Genomic DNA, 23721 nt, shown 5'->3' with positions numbered 1-23721 from the left:
GACATGCTTAATGTTTAAATACATATGGTCATCTTTCCCTTTTTTGGGAAATACCACTAAAATGGCAAGGATTAAGCAATCCTCCATCCCTTACACTTTTAAAATAAGTATTTCAGGTAAAAGAGACAGCTATACAGATGTTTTGATTAGATTAAGGTACAGAGAACTCACAAATTTTGGAAAATTAAAACCAATATATTTATGAACACTTACTCAGGAAAAAAAAAATCCATCTATAATCATGTTTCACTGCAACAAAATAAAGCTCTGTTCGTTCGAAGCAAAAAAGCTGAGGAAGCTGGTATCAAAGGTATTCAAGGTATGTAAACATAAATTCTGCTACCTAACCCCGAAAGACAGAAGACTGAATCCTCGGTAAACCAATTCAGCCCAGGCTTGGCCCATTCCTTCTTGTCTGCAGAAGGTACCAATGAATTCATTTGTTCACTGAAAGGTGGATCTACAACCCTACAGCGTACTGGGGAACTGCCTGCGGAAGGTTTCTCCAGGTAAAATAATGATCATAACATATGTCTATTAAATTGCTATGTTTTGCTTGCCTGTCCTTGTCCTCTTTCACTGTGCAGAAAAAGTCTTATGCAACACTTTGAGCAACAAGCTTTTATTCTATCACTTTTAGATACATTTTTAAAGCTTGCTCTCTTGAGGAAGATACAGAACATCACTATTTTGCAACAAGTGCAATAAACAATCTGATTTTTCTTAACAGATCCCTCATGACTGCAAGTAAAAGGGTGACTACTATTACCCAAGGAAAGATGCAAGCCAAACGGTGACTGTACATCAATTTTTATAGTAAAAAGTTTATTCAAAATAAATAAATCCAGAAGCAAAGTTCTCATTACAGAACACTACTTCTGAAATCTGCTGAGCAATTTCAATCGCTCCAAAAACCAATCATCTCAGATTCCAGCAAAGCAGCTTCCTATCTGTTTCACCAGGGAAAAGAATTACTCATATCCACAAAAAACCAATCTATTGCCCAATTCTGATGGCCTTGATTTAACAATGCTTGAAGAAATTATATAAATCCTACTTAGCTTGCCATCTGAACCCAGCGTTTTCTCCAGAGTTTTTTTTTCCTTTTTACTTTTTTATGCTTAAGAGCTTATTTATCACTCCTTTATCACATTTATTTAATCTTTAGCTTGCTCTGAAATTTAACAGAAGCTACACAATTTTGTGTACTATCGTGTCCTATCTGACTTTATTCGTGAATGAAATCTAAAATACTTCCCCAAAATGCAAACTGAAAACTAAAAAGCAGCATCTTAGTTCTGTCACTAATATTTTAAGATATTTGTCCTGTCAAAAATCATTGAAGTGCTATATGCTTTGCTGTTCTTTACATTACTATGCAATTTTATCCAGCAAAAGATATATGTCAATAGAAAATTATGTTCCTAATTTATCAGACAGTTCCAGCCACACTCTTTAGTTTTACTTCCACCCTGCTCCACCACTGCATTTGGAATTGTAGCCTACAGACTATACAGTACTATATTCTAACATGTCCTCCATAATTTATGCTACTCTCAAAATTTCTACAGGATAAGTGATAAAAGAAAATAGGAGTCAGAAACACAACAAGCATTGCTGGAAAGTATATTTCACTGCAATAATACATAAAGGTACAGTACATGATCAAGTACTTCTGGACTCTTTCTAGTTCATCAGTTAAAAATTAACTTTCCCAAAGCTGTAATGACACTCAAACCTTTATGCCAGCCAAGGATCAAACCCACATCAAATTTAAGTCACCTTAAAATAAGTTATAATGATCACAAAGTTCTCACCTATCCATATCTGTTTCTTTGTACGCAGGAGCCAAACAATTTATGAACTTTAATCTGTTTCAATGCAAGTGGTTTAAAAAAAAAAGGTCTTCCCAAAAGGTCTTTTGACTTTTATCCAAAATGCTCTTCCACCCATATGTTGCTTTAGTTTCTAAAGTGACATGGGACAAAGAATACATATATCGCAAGGTCCTGCATGGGGCTGAGCAAACTCCATGACTGCCGAAGTGAAAACATAAATTACAATGTTTTCTATTGAGGATTAATGAGTAACACAGGAAATAAACAGATTAAGGATCCTATAAAGTTTTACAACTCTAAATACAGAAAATTCTCTATCCTGGCACAAGAAACATTGAAAACAGCCATGCACACTCCTGGACCGAGACAGTTAAAAACCGACAAGACCCCAACATGGAAAGCCTAGCAATAGAAAGGGTTTTGCAATTCATGTCTTACATTTTAACATGACCATCATCAAAAGAAATAACCACCCTATTCCGAAAAAAATCAATCCATCCAAAATAGAAGGGAGGGAAGATATCGACAACTGTATTTGCTCTTCTTAGAAGAACAGGAAGTTTCATACATTTCCATTTGACATGAGAGCACGACGCCATGACAGCTAAACTACTCATCGCTTTTTCCGTGAAGCCAACAGCTAGAGCACAAGACAAGTTGGAGAATACACAACAAAGACAAGTTGAAGAATACACAACATACCACTTCCTACTAAAACCTTCTTATTTCAAATGCCTTTGCCATTACAACATTTTTCCTTTCCACCTCTTCCATTTCCTTTAGGATTCTTTTTTCTGCTGCTCTTGACAAACTGATATGATTTTTAAGCCACAATGTTTATTAGGGAGCCACTACAGATGCTTGCAGAAGTGTTCAACAGTGGATGGATTCAACAGCTCTTTCAAATCCGGGAGAACGGGTATTCATAATAATTTTTTGGCTTAGGAACACTATTCTTCAGTGAATATTCAAGATTACTGAGTTTAAAAGTCCTTTGACAAAATCATAGGTCTATTAATATCTAGTATTTTGAGCCACACAATAAAATAACTTTTTTTTTTAAAACTTTTATCTCCACCACGCTTGATCCAATAAATGTAAATTGTTCTATGACTTGCAGTAGATTTAATTTACAAAACAAATATGTTGGCAAAATATTTAAGAGGTAAACTAGAACTTAAATTTTATTTATTGTTATATATAAACACACACACGCACACACACTGCAATGCTACTTTCATCAATGAAAGGGCTGTTCAGAGAGTGGGGGAAAAAAAACCAGAACTATTACACATGGTAAAGTTAAGATGCTGCCAATTAAATGACACATGTGAAAGTCTAAAACTAAGGATGCAAGCATTTATTCTAGTTAGCTGCTCTCTCCAGGAAAAGTTACTAATATTTTTGCATCTTCACAGCTATATTCAAAAGTTTTGTCATACAATGAAGACTCATATTTAAATATTACTTAGACAATTCCACACACTGCAGATAAGTACTCACTCAGGACATATCGGAAAGGAGGAGGAAATCTTACCCAAGATCATTACAAGTAAGTGCAAAATAGCAGCAGCTTAGAGGGATTACAGGATGATGGGCCAGGGGGGACGAAAAAATCTGATACCAAAAGAACAAAATAAACTACATAAAATACTTCTACCTGAAATTATTTAACTATGCTGCTTAATTATAATTAGTCAAAGAAGTATGTGTCTCTCTCTGGCTCTACTGCATGTATACTTAAGACACACAAGTTTTCCATCTAAGACAGGGTCACATCTAAACAGAAGAATTAGCTTTTGTGCCTGTGCTGGTTTTGGCTGCGGTAGAGTTAATTTTCCTTATAGTAGCTAGTATGGGGCTATGTTTTGTGCTGGAAACAGTGTTGATAATACAGAGGTGTTTTCATTACTGCTGAGCAGTGCCTACACAGAGTCAAGGCCTTTGCTGCTTCTCACCCCACCCCACCAGCGAGTAGGCTGGGGGGGCACAAGGAGTTGGGAGGGGACACAGCCAGGACAGCTGACCCCAACTGACCAAAGGGCTATTCCATACCATAAGGCGTCATGCTCAGTATAGAAAGCTGGGGAAGAAGAAGGAAGGGGGGGACGTTCAGAGTGATGGCGTTTGTCTTCCCAAGTAACCATTACGCGTGATGGAGCCCTGCTGTCCTGGAGATGACTGAACACCTGCCTGCCCATGGGAAGGAGTGAATGAATTCCTTCTTTTGCTTTCCTTGCATGCGTGGCTTTTGCTTTACCTGTTAAACTGTCTTTATCTCGACCCACGAGTTTTCTCACTTTTACTCTTCTGATTCTCTCCCCCATCCCACCAGGGGGAGTGAGCCAGCGGCTGGGTGGTGCTTAGTTGCCGGCTGGGGTTAAACCACCACAGTATCTCACTGAAGCCATGCATATCAGACCCCAAAACCCACCTGCCACAAGCTGGCACAGCAGAACACGACAGCTTGGCACGCTGTCACTCTTGCACTTTTCCCATTTCTCCAAGTCACCGAATCACGTAACAATCAAGAAACGTTTCAGGCGAGCAAGTGGTAAACATAAATGCCTTTATTTTCCTATTTGTGTAAATGCATGTGTATGTTAGGTTCTCTAAGGAAAAAGAAACATTTGAATGTTGCAAGCATCAGGTATGGGATGCTGCCTGAAAGAAAGTTATACTCAGGAGTCTTCTGTTTGCGTTAGTAATACTCGCTGTAAATATAGGAAGTATTAACGTTGAATATGCACGAACGCTGGTTCTCCGGGGTAAAAGGAAGTTCCTGCATACTCAGGAAGTGCAGGGTATTGGTAAGGAATATTTAACTTGATAAAGAGGTAATGTCAACTTGCCTGAGATTTTATCAATGTTCAGCTGAATATGGCAGATGATGAATTTTTTACAGTTTGATACTTTTTTTTATCTGCTACATCTAACAATATTCTGTTTCTACACATTTCCCCATAATCTTTTTCCTCCTCTCTTACATTAATCATCCTCAGAAGACATACAAACCAAGTGATTTTGCACAGCAGCTGTAACACACCTCTTGCTGACAAGATATTTGAAGTCCACATTTACCACATACATTTAGGAGTAGGTCATCCTCACAGTCATCAAATCCAGTCACCTACACTCGGGTGTCCAAATGTAAAAACATCCTCTCAGAACTCCCACCTCTTACATTTTGATGATACAAGCCTTTGCATCATCTCAAAAGAATACCAATGAAATTGATACACCCCACCCTACAGATACCCCAAGCAGATTTAGATGATGTCATGTTACCTGTTAAATGTCTGTTTCTGACAAATACAGTCTGGTCTTAAAGGCAACAGAAGAGTGCCATTGGGTTTCATTAATTTTTTTAAAGGATAATACTAATCTGGTGAAAGAATTTTTGACAATGAGAGGCTTTTATCTCAAAGCCACAGGCCTAACAAGCTCATCTGCATCATTTTCAAAATCCAAATAATGACATTTTAAAATTATAATCCACTTAGTTTTCTCTTTTTTAAATCTCCTGGAACTGGTTAGCTGCTGCTTAATGTGGTTCCAGAGCCTGCCTTTTGGTATACAAATACCACCCTGCCTTCTGCTGCGAAGCTGTGATATCCAAGTTCAAAGGCAGTTTGAATAGACATCTTCAAGTAATAGGCTAAAATATCAGAAGCCTTATTTTCCATACCTGAAATTAATGCTGGAAAGTAACATTTTCTCTTCGCTAGGCTAATCAGTCTGCAGCACTCAACAGGGAAAAACCAAACATACTCAATTGTACAAACTATACTAAACTTAGCATATTTATAAGTAATAGAGAAGAAAAATTATCTTTCTTGTTTAAACATTATGAATCTATTTCATCCTCCTTCCCCCTGAAGCTTATATTAAAATACCACTTCCACATTTGAATATGGTTTTTATACCTGGAACAAGAAAGCCAACCAGACTTTCACTGCACCACTTAATATTCATTAAGTATAACTGCTATTATATAAGCATAACATTATGCAAAGCCATTACCTGCACGTGGTAATACTGCAGATGTATCCAAGCCCAAAGGCTTTGGTTTTACACTCTTCTGAAAAGTATGTTCAAGGGGTTTAACTACATTTTGGGCACACTCAGGAGCACAGTCTGAAGTTACGTTTTAATTCAATAACAAAAATCTCACATCCATTATAAAAACAGACCTGCTCACCTTTGGAATATGAAAGAGGCTCTCGAACATGGTTCTTACAAAATAATGTTACCTGTTCTGTGAAAGACACATTCACTCCATTATATCACCTGCAGCTCCTGTATTCAAGAAGTAGCGTTGGTACTCTCTTCTCTTCTGTGGCCTGAACACCAGCCCCATAATTTGCCAGGTAGCATCATCTGGCACAGGGAACCCACAGCCAGGGAGAAGCTAAAGCACAGATGGGAAAAAGCAGCTGCAGATTCTCCCATCCCTAGTAGAGCCCTGTACTCAAAAAGGTCCACAGAGGGCTGAATATAGTTTCTCCAGCTCCTAAACAACATATTATTGCCTTCTGAACAGAAATCCTCACTTTAAAGATTATAACAAAACCAAATATCTAAAATAGTCTGAAATATCCACTTAAGAGTACTGCATTTCTGTTGCTACTACCGTTTCACAAACTGTATTGACGCCACTAGTCAATACAATTTTCACAAGGTCACCCTGATGATCTTAAAATCTTAACTCGCAAGTGTTGAAATCCCAAAACGACTCTCAACACTAGGAATGATAACCACCAGATTGACAGTACTGAGCTCTCAGTTCCCCTTTGCTAACTCAATATTAAGGGATCACTGGGTAACCCTGCTGCCAACTCCTCCTGTTAGCACACAGCGATCATTACCACATGGCTGCCAAGACATTCACAATTTGCAGCAGGTACCTTATACCAATCAGCAGTGACCTCATTTCTACAGACAACTCAAACAGGGACCAAAGAAATTAATAGTACAAGCAACAGACTGTAGCACTTTTTAATCCTGTTGTTACATGTATCAGAGTTTAGCATACATTAACATTAATCAGCCCTTTGATGGCACTAACCTTATTCCTGCTGCAGTAGTTGTAGCAACAAATGAACAACTTGCCTGGACTTTAGCAAAACGACAAAACTGTTCAAATCTGCCATCAAATAAGAGATGGGATTGCTCTCGCAGGCAGATATGAAGAGCTCAATTCATCACATTAATATCATCAATTCATCATATTAATTATTTTTTATTTTAAGGAAAATATCTCAAAATAGTTTTATAACACTGGCTGATGAAATCTTTAACTAGCTCTTAGTATTACACGAGTACTAGTTTCTAGGCACTGCCTTGGTTTATTTGAGATTCTCTGTTTCAATTATAAACAGGGTACCCTTCCTTCTTTGAGTTATTACAGACACAAATCAGTAAAATTAAGATTCTTAAAGTCTATTTATCTAGGGATCGACTATAGCTAAAGCAACAATACTCCAAATTACTTCCATACTGCTGATTTTCTTATTACACAGGGACAACTAATCAATACTAAACTAATGACGGATTTTAACCAAAATCCATGTTCCTAAACTCACCATCTAGAAGAGAAATACACCCTATCAAGATCAAGAAGAAAATCTTACTAGGAATCTGCTGAAATCACTGCACCTCCCTGAATCACGTTCCCCATAGCGAACTGGACTTTAGAATCCTCTGTTTAATTAGTCTCACTAATTTTAACAGAGTTACTGAAGAACTACAGTCATACTTTAAGTTATGACAAGTGCTAAACTAAAAGAAAATAAGAAAAAAAATCAATATATAAAAAGCTTTTTGAAACAATGGGATGAAAAAATATCAGTGCTAGAGTATTTCACCTGCAGTCTATTATTTGGTTCAAAGAAACCAGACAAACATGTTTCCATACCGCGTATGGCATTATGACCTGCCAATTATTTTTTTTCTACATTAGCCACTCCCCTGTTAATGAAAACAAAGTCAATTAAGTATCTTTGAAAATAAATCCTCCTGACTGCTATGCCTAAGGTGTACTGTTTTGTACTGTGCCTTATAGATCATTTATTCCTCTACTCAATTTGTTGATCATTAAATATTCCTAGCAGGAGAGACCGTTTTACACGGAACAATGGTGACAGAGAAACCATGCCAAGGGCATTTTTCCTCTCTTGTCAGGTTCTGCTTGAGATGATTTAACAAGCCCAAAAAACTCAGAATTTCATCTGCTGTCCCTGTTCATAACATTTGATAAGCTGGCAGCTCTCAGATGAGTACAGTGTGAATTAGCATAAGGTATGTTTGGAATCAAGGAAAAGGAAAAATGAAGCCTCGTAAGTGTTTAAGGCTAATTTATTGCATAAAATGAATCAAAGATAATCAACTTTTCTGATAAAATTAACACTTTAAGTCTTCTATTTATAATGTAATGTTCAGATAGCTTCACAGAAATAAGTCTTATTTGCAAGATATTCCAGAATAAAATCTAGAAATCAAGTCTCTAACATCAAGACCAAGATTAGGGAAATCCATTTTGAGTGCCTGTAGTCAGAGAGCAGACGAAGGACCCAGTCTAATTCAATGGTGTGGCTTCTTTTCCTTATCAAAACTATTCAACCACACGGATATAAGAACAATAGTAATTAAGACAAAGAGTAACAGGTTATGACAAATCAGCAACCGACTATGTGAATATTCTTAATCCATTGTAATGTGAATTGAAACGCATTAGCTTACAATCTCAATGAACGATTTTTAAACATGTTTCGCTTCACATTTGCAAGAGGTCACAAACACACATACAGATATATCACAGTTCAGTCTGTGATGGTAACTTACTGAGCTGTAATAATTAGTTATCGATTAAATCAATCACCGAGAATTGTATGAAATATTAACTATTTAAAGTGGAAACATGTGTCTCACTTTTTTTCCACTGCACTCATCTTTTTTATTTCATGCTTAAACAACTTTATTTAGTTCTGGTTATTCAAATACATAAAATAATTTTTTTCTTCAAATCTTCTTTATGGTGCATGCAACTACAGCATAAGAATGCACAAACATTATTCATATTCAAAATATCCCTGAGAGGCACAGACATACTAATATCATTCTATTTACAAGGAAGAAACATTAAGCTCTAGATTTTGACTTTTACTATAATTTTAATTTGTAAAGGTAGCCACATTATTTTAATGGTCTTGTGTAATGTACACACACGCACACGAAGTATATCAAACCACAATGAACATAAACATTTAGTTTGTAACCAGTAACAAAGTGAAAAAACTAAAATAAACTCTTAATTTGCTTTGAAGCATAAGTAAATTATGATCAAGTAAGATATTGAAACAGCCTATACAGAAATACAGGCAATAACTGTATAATACTAATATCTAACAATATCAAGCAATATTTTTATGTTTTAAAGGTACAATTCAACGAACCCTACAATTATATGCTCTTGAATAAAAGGAGGAAAAAAGTTTGGAGTTCTTAAAGATGTCATTAGTAACAACCAGGGATTCAATCAAGCACAATGCTCAGGGCAGTTCTTTAAAGGTTTATATTGAAAGTCAGTGTTCCTACTGCTGATATAAATTTAAGGAGCTGTCTAATGTGGGATCTAATGTGCCAGAAAATAATTACCATAAAACAATTCCCTACCTATAATTCAATAGACTACCACTACCAAATGGTAAGCCTTCCACACTTTCCTGAGGCTCACAGGACTCGCATTTGGGATTTCCTGGCTACAAATACACACACACATGCTATGCAGTACATGAGCAACAAATCTAATACGACTGGGATATGTATCAGACCTTCTGTACATGACTTGCATTTACACACATGCAGTAAATGCAGTCTGTCCCGGACAGACTATACAATTTATCAGATTCACTGAGCATGGGGTTTTTTGCCCAAGACCTGTAGGCATCAAGCAATCCCAGACAAATTGCTGATTTCCTATGGCAGAACTCCCAGATGACAAAAGGAAAGGTGTCCAGATACACCTTTGGTCCAGATACACCATACTCAGGTATATGGCAGCTAAACCTCTGCATCAGTCATTTCACAGTTTCAGAAACAGTCGAGAACAGTTTGAGAAACAGAGGCTCACAGTCACTAGATCCACATATGCTGCATCGTGTGTGAAAACACACTTTTGTAACATAATAGGAGTTAGAATTTTTCCCTATTCAGCTCTTCTGGCAGTGATAATACAGCAACAGGGTGAAATATTCTGGTTTAATGCAGTGCTGACAGTTCCAGAAAAGAAAAGAGTTTTGAAAACTCTCCTGTGTTACGTCAATGACAATCATTTCAGATTAATAGCATGATGGGTTGGGGTTGGTTTTGTTGGGGTTTTGAAGGGTGGGGGTGTTGTTTGTCTGTTTTTTAGTTTTAAGAATACAGTAACACTTGCTGAAGTATGTAATTATATTAGTAACAAATAAAGCGTATATAATAATTTTGCAACAGTTTAAAGACATTATGACCTACCATTCCCAGAAGGCTGTTTGGCTATTTTTTTTAAATATGCCATGTTAACTATCTTGCTAACCTTGCTAGCATGAGATACAATCAGAAAGCCCTTAGAAACAGTAATAAGTGAATAAAATATTTTAAAAGATCCACTTTTTAAAACAAAATTTTTGGAGTGATAAATCTATTTAATTGACATCTTTCATGAAACAATGAGGAACTGAGGCTCATTGTCAGAAGGCCATGAATCAAAAAAATATTCTGAGATTTCTATCCTTTCTCTTATCATTTCCATCTCTGTCAAGTCACATCTATAGACAAGTTTGAAGCAGGAAGAATAACACACTTCTAATAAATTACTTTGTCCTCTGTGATCCCAAAGGAAAAGAAGGATGCTGAATACTTTTCTATTTTTACACCCTCATCACTTAAAACTGAGCTGCTGAATCATTATAATTATAGTATCATCATATTATTAGCTGAGTATTATTATATAGTATATTATGATAGCAGTTATTATTACACTATTGTCTCAATCTATTTGGAACTAAAGACATTCTTGTAATTTGGGAAGGAGCTAAGTGTCCAAGTAGCAATCAGTATTGTGGAATAATTGCTGGAGGTGACTTAAAAATTCAACTTATATTCACACTTTTGGGTAAGGCACAGCATCGAAGAAGCTTCCCGGGTGGAATGCGGCTGACATGCAAGGAATCCACTCCACGGAAGTTCCCTAGGCCTGCAACCTTACATGTCAGCAACGCCAGGGGAACTCGGTGTGTTGGCTCTAAGAGGAACTACTCGGAGGGTGGAGCGCTGTGGAGATGCTGCAGCCAGGCTCTGTGATAATACGGGAACTTAAAGGTATCATGGAACTGACAAGCTGCATATTTGCTACCCTGGGCCAACAGTCTGTCATGTTTTTGACAAAATGCTGTCCTTCTGGTGAACTTTGCTCATTATAACATTGTTATAATACCAAAACACACCTCCATCCCAAAAGCTACCCACCTCCAAGGTGTGACCACCCCTCACTGACCTTGCGCTTTGAATTTTCCTAGTTTATACCTTTAAAAGCAAAGCAAGAAAATTTTACACCAATCCTAACAAAAGTATGTATGACTAGAGTCACTCAAGCTCCACCTGAAAGGTGAAAAATAGTATAAAATAACTTGAGAGAGAGAAAATGTTAGGGAAGATACCGTCATGTACCACTCTGACCTCTGGGATCAGTCGACGGGCTGAGCCTCTCTTCCCCCCCATTGGGATGCCTTTGGGTAAGATTCGAACACTTGGTTATACCAAGTGCCTCCCCAGGAAACTTAGAAATCTCTATAGAGTCGCTTTATGTCTTTTAACGCATTTGTAGCCAGCAGTATTACTCATACTCTTGGTATTTACACGTGCTTTGCAGACAGTGAATTTATCACCAGTAATCCAAAAGAACCTGTGTATCTGTTGCTTTTATAAACTGCACTCTTCATTAATCTAGCCATGATAGTGCTCATTGAATGCGACTAGACTCTTTAAGTGTGGCCGTGGTAGTTCATGCAACATGACTAGACTGGGGGTGCATCGCGTTATTTGTGAATCTGTAATCGTGAAAGTTCAGTACACTGAACATGACCGGACTTATAACGTTGTCAAATTAACACTGTTGCCTTAATCAACTTTGTGAAGCTGTTTAAGTGAAAGCCCTGAGAGGGCTCTGACGGGCAAATGTTGACTCTGATGGGTGACTACATATACCGTCCTTAGAAAATAAACCGTTGACCAAGTGTAAGACTACGACTGGACTTAGCCGCACCTAGACGCCTCTCTGAGAAGGATTTTAGAAAGCAAAGGGGTCCTGTCTGAACCTCATGACTCAACGGGAAGGTTCCCCCCCCCCCCCAGTCACTCCTCAGACTCCTACACGACAGTAACTTTTAACGCAACAAGTATTCACCAAACTCCCCTTTGATGGGGATGTTGTGTCCTCAAGTTCTGCCTTATTTGACAAGATAAATTAATCCTTTTCCTATCAACATGGCAGATTAGTGCTTCAACAAAAACAGCTAAATAACAGGAGTAAACTGCCTGCATCCTATCATCTAGCACAGATTCATGTATTTTCAAGAGTCAGTAAAAAGCACTTACCACACCAATTCCTTCAAAAGCAAATATTGCAGTCCCAAAAAACAGCGGGTATTTCTTCCAGCCAACCACAGGAGGCAGTTTTCGAGGATCTACTATATCCTGAAGAAAACAAAGCAAAACAGTGCTATGTAAAGCACATTAGCTGCTCCTACAATTCTGATTGATGCGTTATGCTACAGGAAAGAAAACTCAGTACATGTTGACAGTGGTGTATCCATTGCTATTTACAATCCCTGGTTTTCCCCCCAAACTCAGTCCTTTATACACATTCATAGCCACCTTCCCACCCACACACAGACACCTGCAGATACATTTATTCTAAGTTCATATTACTGACACCAGAAATTTTCACACTTTCACATTTAAAGTATCACACTGGTGTATATGAGTGAGCATCAACTAAAACAAAAGGGAAAGCTCACACCTCAAGCTTAATCTTCTGCAAACTCATGCTATTCTCAGAGTATTGCATTTTCTAATCTGCTTTCATACTGCATAGATATTCTTCATAACCATAAGGGACAGTAAAAGAAAATCTTTTTAATATTGAGTTCCTGCAGAACAATTAATTATTCTCTATCTCCTCCAAGCTCTATCTACATAACTTCTCCTGCCTCCTTGCCCAGCCAATACCTCTTGTTGGCTTTTCTGCCTTCCTCCCTATCCTCTGCTTCCCACTCATTTCATACACTCACGTGAAAGCTTTCTCAAACAACAGTGGCACTCACCACTTATCTACATCATGTGTGCAACAGTGTCTATCACTTATCACTTTTCAAAAATCATAAGAAAGAAAAATGTAGAGGTTTCTAGATGTGATTTTTTGTTAGTCATGAGTTTAATTTGTTCCCTTATGAAATGCCTCCAAATATGAAAAACAGAAGGAAGCCAGAAAAACGCAGGAACTATTGAACTTCTCAGAAGATGGAAGTCTGCAATATGTATTCTTAAAGGGTAAGTCTTAAATTTTTCCTGATTGTAGTGGAGAGACACTAGAAATAAATGCTGTTGAAACTGTTCTGCTGCTGCAACAAAATTATTGACCACATATTAAAACCTTACAAGTTCTGTGTGCAACCCATAAAAATTCACATATTGTTCCACTCAAGGACTCCAAGTCATTACAATACATATTTTTATTATCTTAAGTGCAGCAATACAATCCTTTCTTTCAAAGGTACTGAAAAACTCATGTTTAAAGCATGTCGCAAGTATTAAGGCACCTCCTTAAATTAAGATGCCTCAATAAAATACAAGATAATTCTGCCTTTCAGAAATTGTCAGCCAGTGTATATCTACCAGAGACCAACTGCCACATGCAACAAATACAACCTGCCACACTGAAAAAAAGATAATAAACTTTTTTATACTCACTCTAACAATATACTGGTAAATGATCACCAGGCTGACAGCCATGGACAGATTGGCAAGCAATGAAAGCAATGACAGGCTCTTAAGGTCACGAATAAAGACTAAGAGGATCATGAATGGCAGGAAACACAGCATGTATATTCGTAAATCAGTACTCCTTTTCTCAGAAAAACTGCTGGTGGCACTGACGTTTATGGGAGCAGTCTTGTTTTCCAAGAATCCTTCATGGACCTGTAGAAAAAAAAAAAAAAAAAAAAAAAAACAAAAAAAAAACCAACATGTTAAACAGTGGTAGCACTGAGTCTCTGTATACGGTCACATCTCTGTTTTTCTATACGGGAATTTGTCCCTCTGCCTTACCTGCTGAGTGTCAGGTGTTTCAGGACCCCTGTACTCTCAGTGCAGAGGGGAAGACAGGGCACTTTTAGCAAGTGTTTCGTCCTTAAGACAAATAATGAAGTCAGGACCTGAAAGATCTGAAAGCATCTTTATCCCACCAGTGACTAAAGAGGAAATCCACATAAGCAGTTTAGATCAGATTCCTTTCAGAAAGGGAGAGTTTGGTAAAATGAATGCAAGTGAGAGGGACCTAGGCCTAAATATTAGAGTTTGAGTTTCCCTAAGGAGAGTAACGGGAGTTAGATGACCAACTGCTATTGTACCCAAGTTCAGTGCCTAATAACTTTATGCCTTTGCTATGCACAGCATAGCATCATACATACAAAACAATGTTAGAATATGAACCTGCCTGTCTTTCTTTTAATTCAAATTATTTTATTTTTCACTCTTTACTCTTTTATTAATCAACCTTAACTCAACTTTAAAAACCATGAGCTCTGAGAGAGCTGAGAGTCCTGTATCCATTAAACTGATATAAATTAATGTCTATAGATAAATAGTAGTACAGAATGTGAAAGTGTACTAGGTTTTTTGTATATAACATTGCAATAGTTGCCTATGGTGCAATTCAGAAGACCGAGTTTGGCACTATTCACAACTCTCATTGCTTCTTTTGGAAACACGTTAATGGGGCCGTAACTGCCAAAATTTGTTTTGTGGAAATATATTCTGTGCTATGTGCACACCACAATCAAAACATCAAGAGTTGGTGGTTATTCTGCTTGCCGCAAAATAACAACAGTTCAAATCCATTTGTTTTAAATCTTATCATGCCTTTTCCATACACTTCCCTAGGAGTCTAGCCTTTTCCCTGCCATTGCATTCACCATCCTACAAATCAGCACATGACTGTGCTTAATCTGTTCATGCTGCAGAAAGCCTCTGGCTTGATGACTATGAAAAGATACCTAGACAGTGAAAAAAAAAAAAAGTTCCATATAGCACAAAGAGACTTAAACAAAAACAGGAAATCAATATATAACAAAACAACTGAAGACAATACTCTGACTCCTAAATACTGTCAGACAACCAACTACCATAGCCACAGTCTTAAAACTTAATGTAGAACTGAACTCAGAGGAAGACCCTACAATCCCAGGAAGCGTACAAATGTAGCAATGCATAAATATTATTATCCTTATCACACAGTTCACAGGCATGGTCCCAAGACTGATTAATTTATGGGTAATGCTTTCAATGTGGTTTATTCTTTAAAATGCCAGTTATTATCTGTGCAGGTGAAACAATAAGATCATAGATCCTGCCTCAAAAATCCAAACACATTAAGCTGTTACAATAAAAGGGGCAAGTATTACCATTACAATGTAAGTTTTTATGTAGCCACGGAAGTCCTATGCAAACACCACAATTACCAGTACTTAATGGCATCTATTTTATTTTATAGGTCACAGTAACTCAGGGCTATTAATTTTTTACTTCGAGGAAAAGGACAAAGTGGAGAAAAGAGGACAGGCTGGAGATACGATTGGCAATCAAGGGATCATTGGGACTGTGATACTTTAATGAGGTAGAGGGAGTTGGTTGATAACGTAAAACCAAGTGTATGTAAACCAAGTCATTCAAATTGGCAAGCTTGCCAAAACTCGGACTTTACAAGTCTAGGAGAAAAAATAAATTGCACAATTCCCTTTATTTCCATTGTTTCAAACAATCCACAAACTCAGGAAGACAGAATTAATTTAAAATTCTTTTCTCTGTAACAAAAAGTACTGGACGGATTTTTTTCATTATGAAAAAGGGAAAGATAAAAGATACAATTCTGCAACCACGTTTTCCAGAAATCCCACTTTAAATGAGAACGAAGGACACCAGTCATTACAGAAACACTGACAGTTTCCACCTTGCAAGAATCTTAAGTGTCACTTACAAGACATTTAACATCTGTTAGTTTTCATTAAGATAACATTTTTAGAAAGCTACAAAGAAGAGCTAAAAACATTTAGAACTGAATTCCAGTGAATTCACACAGCTACAATAACTCCACTTTGCCAAGCAGTATGTCAAACACTTAACCAAATTACTTCCCTAATGCTACATGAAGTAAAGCTCTCTGTAGAAGTTTCCTGCTTTCCCACCATACTTAAAATAGAAATACAGAACAAGCACTTTAACAGCCTTTCACTTTAACAACAGTCTCATGTGTTTACTTGCTTGCATGCATTCGCAGGTAGCCAGAGCTGCTCTGCACACAGGGACATGTAATAACGTTTTCCAAGAATTACAATGTGATTTGAGCATGTAAGTCCCATTGAAAACCTCAGCTACAATAAATATTTAACCTAGCATACCTTCAATTTATACAAATATCTGTAGCCTGATGAACTATTAGAAAAAAAAAAACAGTAAAATATTTATCCCTTTTATATATATATAATATATATATTTTTATATATAATATATATATTTATATATATATATTTTTATATATATATATATATATATATAACAGCAGGCAGGATACAGTTCAGGTTCTAGAATACATTTTTAAAATACCACAGTAAAAAGCAGTTTCTACTCAAATAATTTCAAGCATTCAACCACTTCAGTTTTCTCTTAAGACAGAGGCATCCCATTTGTATACAAACCCCAATAAAAAGTTCCTAAAATCAGAAATATTTGGTTTTTTCTATTAACACCACCAAATTCCAACTAGATATTCAACTGGAGTTTACTGGCTAATATAGCTGGAAAATGCAATGTACAATATTTATATAATTCTATTCAAATTTAGGTCTACTGTGATCAGCTACCCTGATGATGGGCTTAAGATGAGATCACACCTCCATGTTGTGTTAGGTAAGAGTGGTCATACAAAATAGCCTTTATAATTATCTTCCTTTTACTTCCACAAAAATACCGAGGAAAGCACAGAGAAAGAACACACTATAGCTGTGCACAAACTCTCCACAACCATCATCAGTTGAATGAATATCGATGCAGAATCGGCAAAACACAGCCAACTAAAATAATCAGACTGTGACTCCCTGACCCTAGCTTCCCACCTCCCGCTTGCACGTTTCAGATATGAATTACATTCCCACAATGAACCACAACACTGTAGTCTATTTTACAATACTGTAAGCATGGTACCCCTTCTCCCCGCACTCTTCCCTGCCCCAGCATTCACCAGAGGAAGGAAATGGAGGCCAAATGGATTCTCAAAAACGTCATGAATTGCAGGAGCCTGCATCAGATCCTCTTCCTTGAAATACAGTTTAAAAAAAGAAGTCAGGGCATCAAAGACATTCTAGCTGGGAGGAAAAAAGAAGAAAAAAGATGAAATTCTGAACCAAAATTAATATTTTTAGTAAACCAGATTTGCAATCATAGCTGTGTTAGTGCCAGCTAAGAAAAGCATCTACTTCTTGTATGTTTTAAACCCAAAAGCTGCAACTCTAGGTGGGCAATAAACACCAGTTCCACAAAATTCATGAAGTCTTCCTGCTGCCCCTTCCTCTCTTCCACACCATCTCTCATTTGAGTCACTTTGCCTTGTCAAGTCTCCTATCTACTACACAAAATATTGCATTCTCAAGTCTTCTCCATTTCCCCATCCAAAAATGGAGGTTTGGATTCACTGAATCATAGAATAATTTAGATTAGACAGGACCTCAGGAGGTCTATAGTCCAATCACTTGCTCATAGCTCCATCAGCTATGGGCTCAAACCAGATTGTTCCTCTCCCCATTCTCCAGCTGGGTCTTGAAAACTTCTAAGGATGGAGACTGCACAACCTCTCTGGGCAACTGGTTCCAGTGCTTGACTGTCTTAAAGTTTTTCTTTGCCTCAGGTTAGAAACTCCTGTGTTATTTTATGACCACTTTCTCTTGTCCTCCCCCCTTGACCTCAGTAAAGAGCTTGGTTCCGTTTTCTAGAAAACCCCTTTGCAGTCTTGGGGAGCTGCTGTTAGGTCCTCCAAAAGCCAGTTCTTTTCCAAGCTGAACCACCCCAGTTTCCCCAGCCCTCACAGGGCAAGTGCTCCAGCCCCGATCGTTTCAGCAGCTCTCCCCTGAACTCACTCCAGTTTGTCAATGACTTTCCAGTATTGGGGATATCCAAAACTTGACAGAGTATTCTAGATGTAGTCTAACAAATGCAAATAAAGGATGATAATCACTTCCCTCAATCTACCAGCAATTCTCCTGTTCATACAGCCCAGGATGCTGTTGGTTTCCTTTGCTGTCAGGACACACTGCTGGCTCATGATCATGACCACTACCCTCTGAGCCTGACCATACAACCAGCTTTTTTTTTTTCCCCAGCTAGTTCTCCATCCATCCATCCATCCAGACCATAACAGCCTTACTTGGATACAAGGATTTTGTCAGAGACAGCATGAAAAACCTTGCTAAAGTCAAGGTGACAACTAGTGCTTTCTCATTATGTAAAAATTCAGACTTTTTTTCTTATAGAAGGCAATCAGGTCGGTCAGTCCCTTGGTAAATCCATGCTGACTAGTTCCAGTCACTTTATTCTCCCTCATGTGTCCAGAAATGTGCTCCAAGAAGACTCAATCCCTGATTTTCAAAGGGATTGAAGAGAGGCTGACTGGCTTGTAATTCTCCAGATTATTCTTTTGGCATTTTACAAAGATAAGTACAACATTTGCCTCTCCTCAGTTCTCAGGGACCTCCCCCACTCTGTATGGTCTTCCAAAGACTTCAGGCTTCTCCCAGCACTCTTGGATACAACCCATCTGGTTGCAGACTCCCTCCTTTATCTTCAGAGCACAGCAGTGACACTGCTTTAACCAGACTTTGACAGTATAAAGCAGGGCAATTCCTTACTCTCTTCCCATCTTTGTTCTGTGTGATCACAGCTGTCATTGTATAAAGGTATTTTGTAACTCTACACAGAAAATGGAACAAACCTTATTTATTTGTGATAGCCTTCACCCTAGTAAGATTTGACCAACCCCAGAGGATTATTCTGCTATAAGTCCTTAGATAAATAAAAAAAGAAAATCAGAGCCCTACCTGAAACAGCCCTGTTTCCCAAAGCCTATCCTATGGAGGATTACGGCTTTGTATAGAGAAAAAACATGTGAAATGGTTAGTTAAGTTCCACTTATCCCCTAATAACTGCTGAAAGTGCACACACTTATCCCAGGCAGAGTATTTCAGAGATCAGCTTGCCATCGGACAAAGAGGTTACTGCGAACTGTAACACCACTAAAGATAGCAGTATTGTCTGGGTGAGGAGGAGGTTTCTGAAATTTACTCTCCACTAGCTATTACTTGTGCGCAGCAACATGTGAAGCCCACAACTTCAAAATTAATATTTCAATTTATTAAAAAAAACCCCAAACTTCTGCAAGTTTCAGTTCAACTGTTGACTGTCAAGTTGTTTTCATTATGTCCATTATACACAGGTTTTTGCATTACTAAAATACTTCGGGGGTGAATTTTACGTACAGATACACACACATATATACCATGTAAATGATAATATGGACACAGTTATACTGATATAAAAGCACAGGAGGACAGTTTATTCCCTTTTGTGGATATATACACCTTTAAATCAACTTCATATCAATAAAGCAGCTTTAACAACGTCAGTCAGGGCAGTACCACTTACAGGTTTAGGCAAGGCCACAGGAAATATCCATACTGCGGAAGTGGATTTTGAGACGTGACAGAATAGTGGTTCTATACATTGACTCAGAAGAGGCACACTAGATAAGATCCAGCAAAGGTTAATCTTGTAGGAGAGCTAAACAAACAGGCAAGAGTGACTGATGGGTAGAAGAAAGCTGAGTCAGAAAGTAAAATCCAAAAATTATAAAAAGGATCACTAGTTTCCCACTTAGAATGGAGCAATCGGCTGTGGGAGATTTGACAGTAAAGAGCAGCAGAAGAAAACTCTAATGAAGATGAGATTATACTGATTTGTTCAGGTGCAGGTTAACATTATCATCACTTTGAAAGTGTTTTACTAGATTTAAAAAAAAAATTAATCAGATAACACTTAAAAGTGTTCTAACAAGTAACAAAATACAAAGCAGTAGGAGGACTTTTTTTTTTTTAAACTCTTTCTCATATGCTGTTCAGCTCAGTGCAAGTTTACTGCTGATTGTATTAGGATGGACTATGACTCACTATCTGTCTAACCTAGTCTTCTAAATATTAGAATTAATATAATCTCAGATTCCTATTCTGGATAACAATCACTTTCAATCTCCTGCTGCTCTCTGCTAGTGCATCACTGCATACAGCAGTTATGCTGGGCCAAGAACAGCAGACATTATATCTCACTGTCTTTTTTCTAAACAAAGCAACATAATCTGAAATATCACTGGAATATCAGCCAACTTAGACAAATCTTTTCACTTATCCGTCCAATGGATCTATTCTTGAAAAAGGCATACATACATATTCTTTTGTGTATGTCACAGAGCCCAGTGAATATTGTTCAACTTCCAATCTGAACACACATTATCTGCATTTTGTTCTGGGCTTATCGTGACTGTACCTGGGAATTCCACAAACATTTCCCTAAACCACATGAGGAAATATCATTATGGTTTTAGAAGGGAAGCAACAGCCACTGAAGTCACTAGGCATAGTGACGTCCCCAGTCACAAGGCGACTTCATCAGAAGTCACTTCAGTTATTCAAGCATTAACTTACATGATGGTGTCATGTCTGAAACAGCTTTCTTTACAGGGGTGCTTCACCTAATGTCTCATTTACATAGCCCAGGCACAGCATGCACCAACTTCAGCTGTACCCAGGAAGATCAAACACTTGTGCAAATCTGGTTATCAGATTCCTTATGTCAGGCACTCAGAAAATGACTAATGCACAACTAGTGACTGCAGAAAATTCAGTTCAACTGATGATCACACTTCTTATGAGAACTATCTCAGAAGCAAGAAATAATTCCGTTTCCTCAGTCTCTTCAACCAAGACCACTGTTTCCTTACCTGTATCTCAAAACCAGCTCTTTCTGTCATACAGTCTACGGACTTTTCAACATCTAGTGGGATAAAAAGAGTAGCCCTTCAACTCATTGATTCCTCCAAATTCCTTCCTTATTCAGCTCAGAGCAACAGCCAGTACAATACACAAGGCCAGATCTGGCACAAAACCCTTACGTTATCAGGCAGATAAAGGCTATATTGTAATCCTATAATTTGTCATGAACAGGCCAAAGAAATCTTTCACAGTTCATTTAGTTCTGGTATTCCATTATTACTCACTACCCAACTTTGCATCATTTTTAACACTTCTAGTTTTATGTCTAAGTACAGTTTCCTAAGTTTTGGGAGTTTTTTTCCTTTTTACAAAAACTGGAAAAAAATCAAAATACCATTATGTAGCATCCCACTGATGGGTCATCTTCAAAGTTCTAAAGATCTAATAACGTACTCCCACACAGCAAGAACATGTTTTCATTTTTTAGCTTTATCAGCAAACAATAAGAAAAGGACACTTTCCCAGAGAAGTCAGCAAATATTCACGAGCAAGTTGATAAATGCCAAGACTCTTGACTTAAGGTCTTCCGTTGCTCAAGCAGGAAAAGCAAAGTAACTATGGCATGAAAGGGGATCATGCTCTTTTGGGCACAGATTCTTTTTTCTATCCCAGTGTGTTCCTGCTCCAGTCTTGCTGCAGTCAGCCTCCAGCTGTTTGTTCCAGTTTCACCATTCCTCTCCAATTCTAGGCACCTTCACCCGTAAGCCCCTTATTTGCATGCTGCCAGACTTAACCAGAACTCTTGCCACCAACCTGAGTTTCTTTGGTGCCCCAGGAAAAGATTCCTTCAGAAAAGCTTCATTTGAAATTTGATATAACTGGAAATAGGGTCTTGTAGCACAAAGTGTCTGGAAAAGACTAATATAATGCAGCCAACATTGCTATAATCCCACAGACACTAATCAGAAAAGATTTAGCACCAGAAGCTACACTGCATATCCGTTAGTGAGAAGGGTATATCAAACATTTCACAGAATTCAAAAGATTAAATAAATGTTTAGACTCACATGCACCACTGTGTGTCTAACTAAATATTCACGTCAAAGTAATCTGGATTGATGAATATTCCATTCATGTGCCAGAACCATTTTAAAATGCTTTGTCACATCTTACTTCTCTAAAACAGTAAAGCGAAGGAAGAGACTATTAAATTTGGGTTGGTACTAGTTTTAACTAAGAATATCAAAAAAAAGATCTCAGTGGAAGTTCCCACTGGTTCCAGTGGGCTTAATTTGCATACACCAACATGCAAACTTCATCAGAAGAGTACGGAGCATAATGCAGAGGTATTGTTCAAGGAGTGGTATTAGTAACAGTATTACTATGTTTTTCCTTTATCTTAGTTCCCCACCCCCCCAATTCCCTCTGTTCACCTGCCTTATCCTTCCACTACCCCAAATAATTAGATTTAAAGCAGTAATAATTTCCGTTCTTTGGTGCCCTCTATGGGACCGATTTCTGCAACATAAAGCTGCCAGGAAGAAACCACAGCCTTCTCCCTCCCAGAGGAAAGAGCACAGGGCAGTCTGAATCAGATACACTTGGAAGTGGGACTTCTGAATTGCTGATGACTTTAATTCATTTACAGGGTACGTGTCATGGGTCTCTGCAGCCACTGCTTTTGCAGAGGTTGCTTTTCTATAAGATCTTTCAACCCTTCTTCAAAAAAGCAGCAACAGGATTCCTGAAAAGGCTTTGGTTTTGGTTTTTTTTTTTTTCAAAATCTACAAAAGCCAAAGTCAGTAAGTGTTCAGTCTTGCCTTTTACTTAAGGTCAAAACACATATATAACAACTGGTTGATCAGATAAGTATTTGACAGGAAAGGTTTCAATGCAAACTTACATTACAAAGGATGCAATAAAAATCCCCATTTCAGAAGGCCAGCAAAAGGACACCAGATGTAAAATAGGATTTTTAGGTATTGAGATGGACTGTGACAGTGGGACTGTAGTTTTTAAGGTTGGGGGTTTTTTTCTCTCCCAAGATGCAAATTACAGAGTATCCAGCTTCCAAAAACACAAATTCACCTCATCTTGAGAGGATCTTCATCCGTAGAGCTTGGAACACTTTTTAAACACAATACAAATACTCACCTACAAGGGGAGGAAAAAAACATACTATCTTCTATGTACTAACTGCCCAGGGGACACTCTTCTTCCTAATTAAAGTAATGCCAAGACACCTTTTGGGTAGAATAAGAGTCTATATGGATGATTAATGCTCAGTAACCTGCCATATCTTATTCCTCACCCACTCTACTAATTACAGAAGCACACATGTTTAGACACAGGCCCAGATTCATCCTCATTAGTTTTATGTCAAGTGACTAACCATAATCTTATGAGCAGAAAACACGGCAGAGTACATTGGTAGAGTCCTGGCATCTTAATAAGCCCTTAATAAGGAGGAGAGAGCACCACAAGCTCAAAGTGCCTGTGGCTCCTGTCTGAGCAGCTAACCTGTGCTGGCTGACCTC

General features: G+C 37.8%; 1 protein-coding gene across 2 annotated transcripts in view; it reads right to left on the bottom strand.

Annotated features, from left to right (window-relative positions):
- Positions 1-23721, bottom strand: part of SLC36A4 (solute carrier family 36 member 4) — a 126767-nt gene that overhangs the window by 80707 nt on the left and 22339 nt on the right. For both annotated transcript variants that reach the window (XM_075491103.1, XM_075491104.1), the window contains 2 exons: positions 13848-14075; positions 12474-12572 (listed from right to left, as the gene is read on the bottom strand). In XM_075491103.1, coding sequence (XP_075347218.1) covers positions 12474-12572; positions 13848-14075 — 327 coding nt within the window. The remainder of the gene's footprint in view (positions 1-12473; positions 12573-13847; positions 14076-23721) is intronic.

Source organism: Mycteria americana, chromosome 1, assembly GCF_035582795.1.
Source record: "Mycteria americana isolate JAX WOST 10 ecotype Jacksonville Zoo and Gardens chromosome 1, USCA_MyAme_1.0, whole genome shotgun sequence".
Taxonomy (NCBI): Eukaryota; Metazoa; Chordata; class Aves; order Ciconiiformes; family Ciconiidae; genus Mycteria; species Mycteria americana.
Note: the sequence above shows the minus strand (reverse complement) of the source record. Positions and strands in the feature narration are given on the sequence as shown.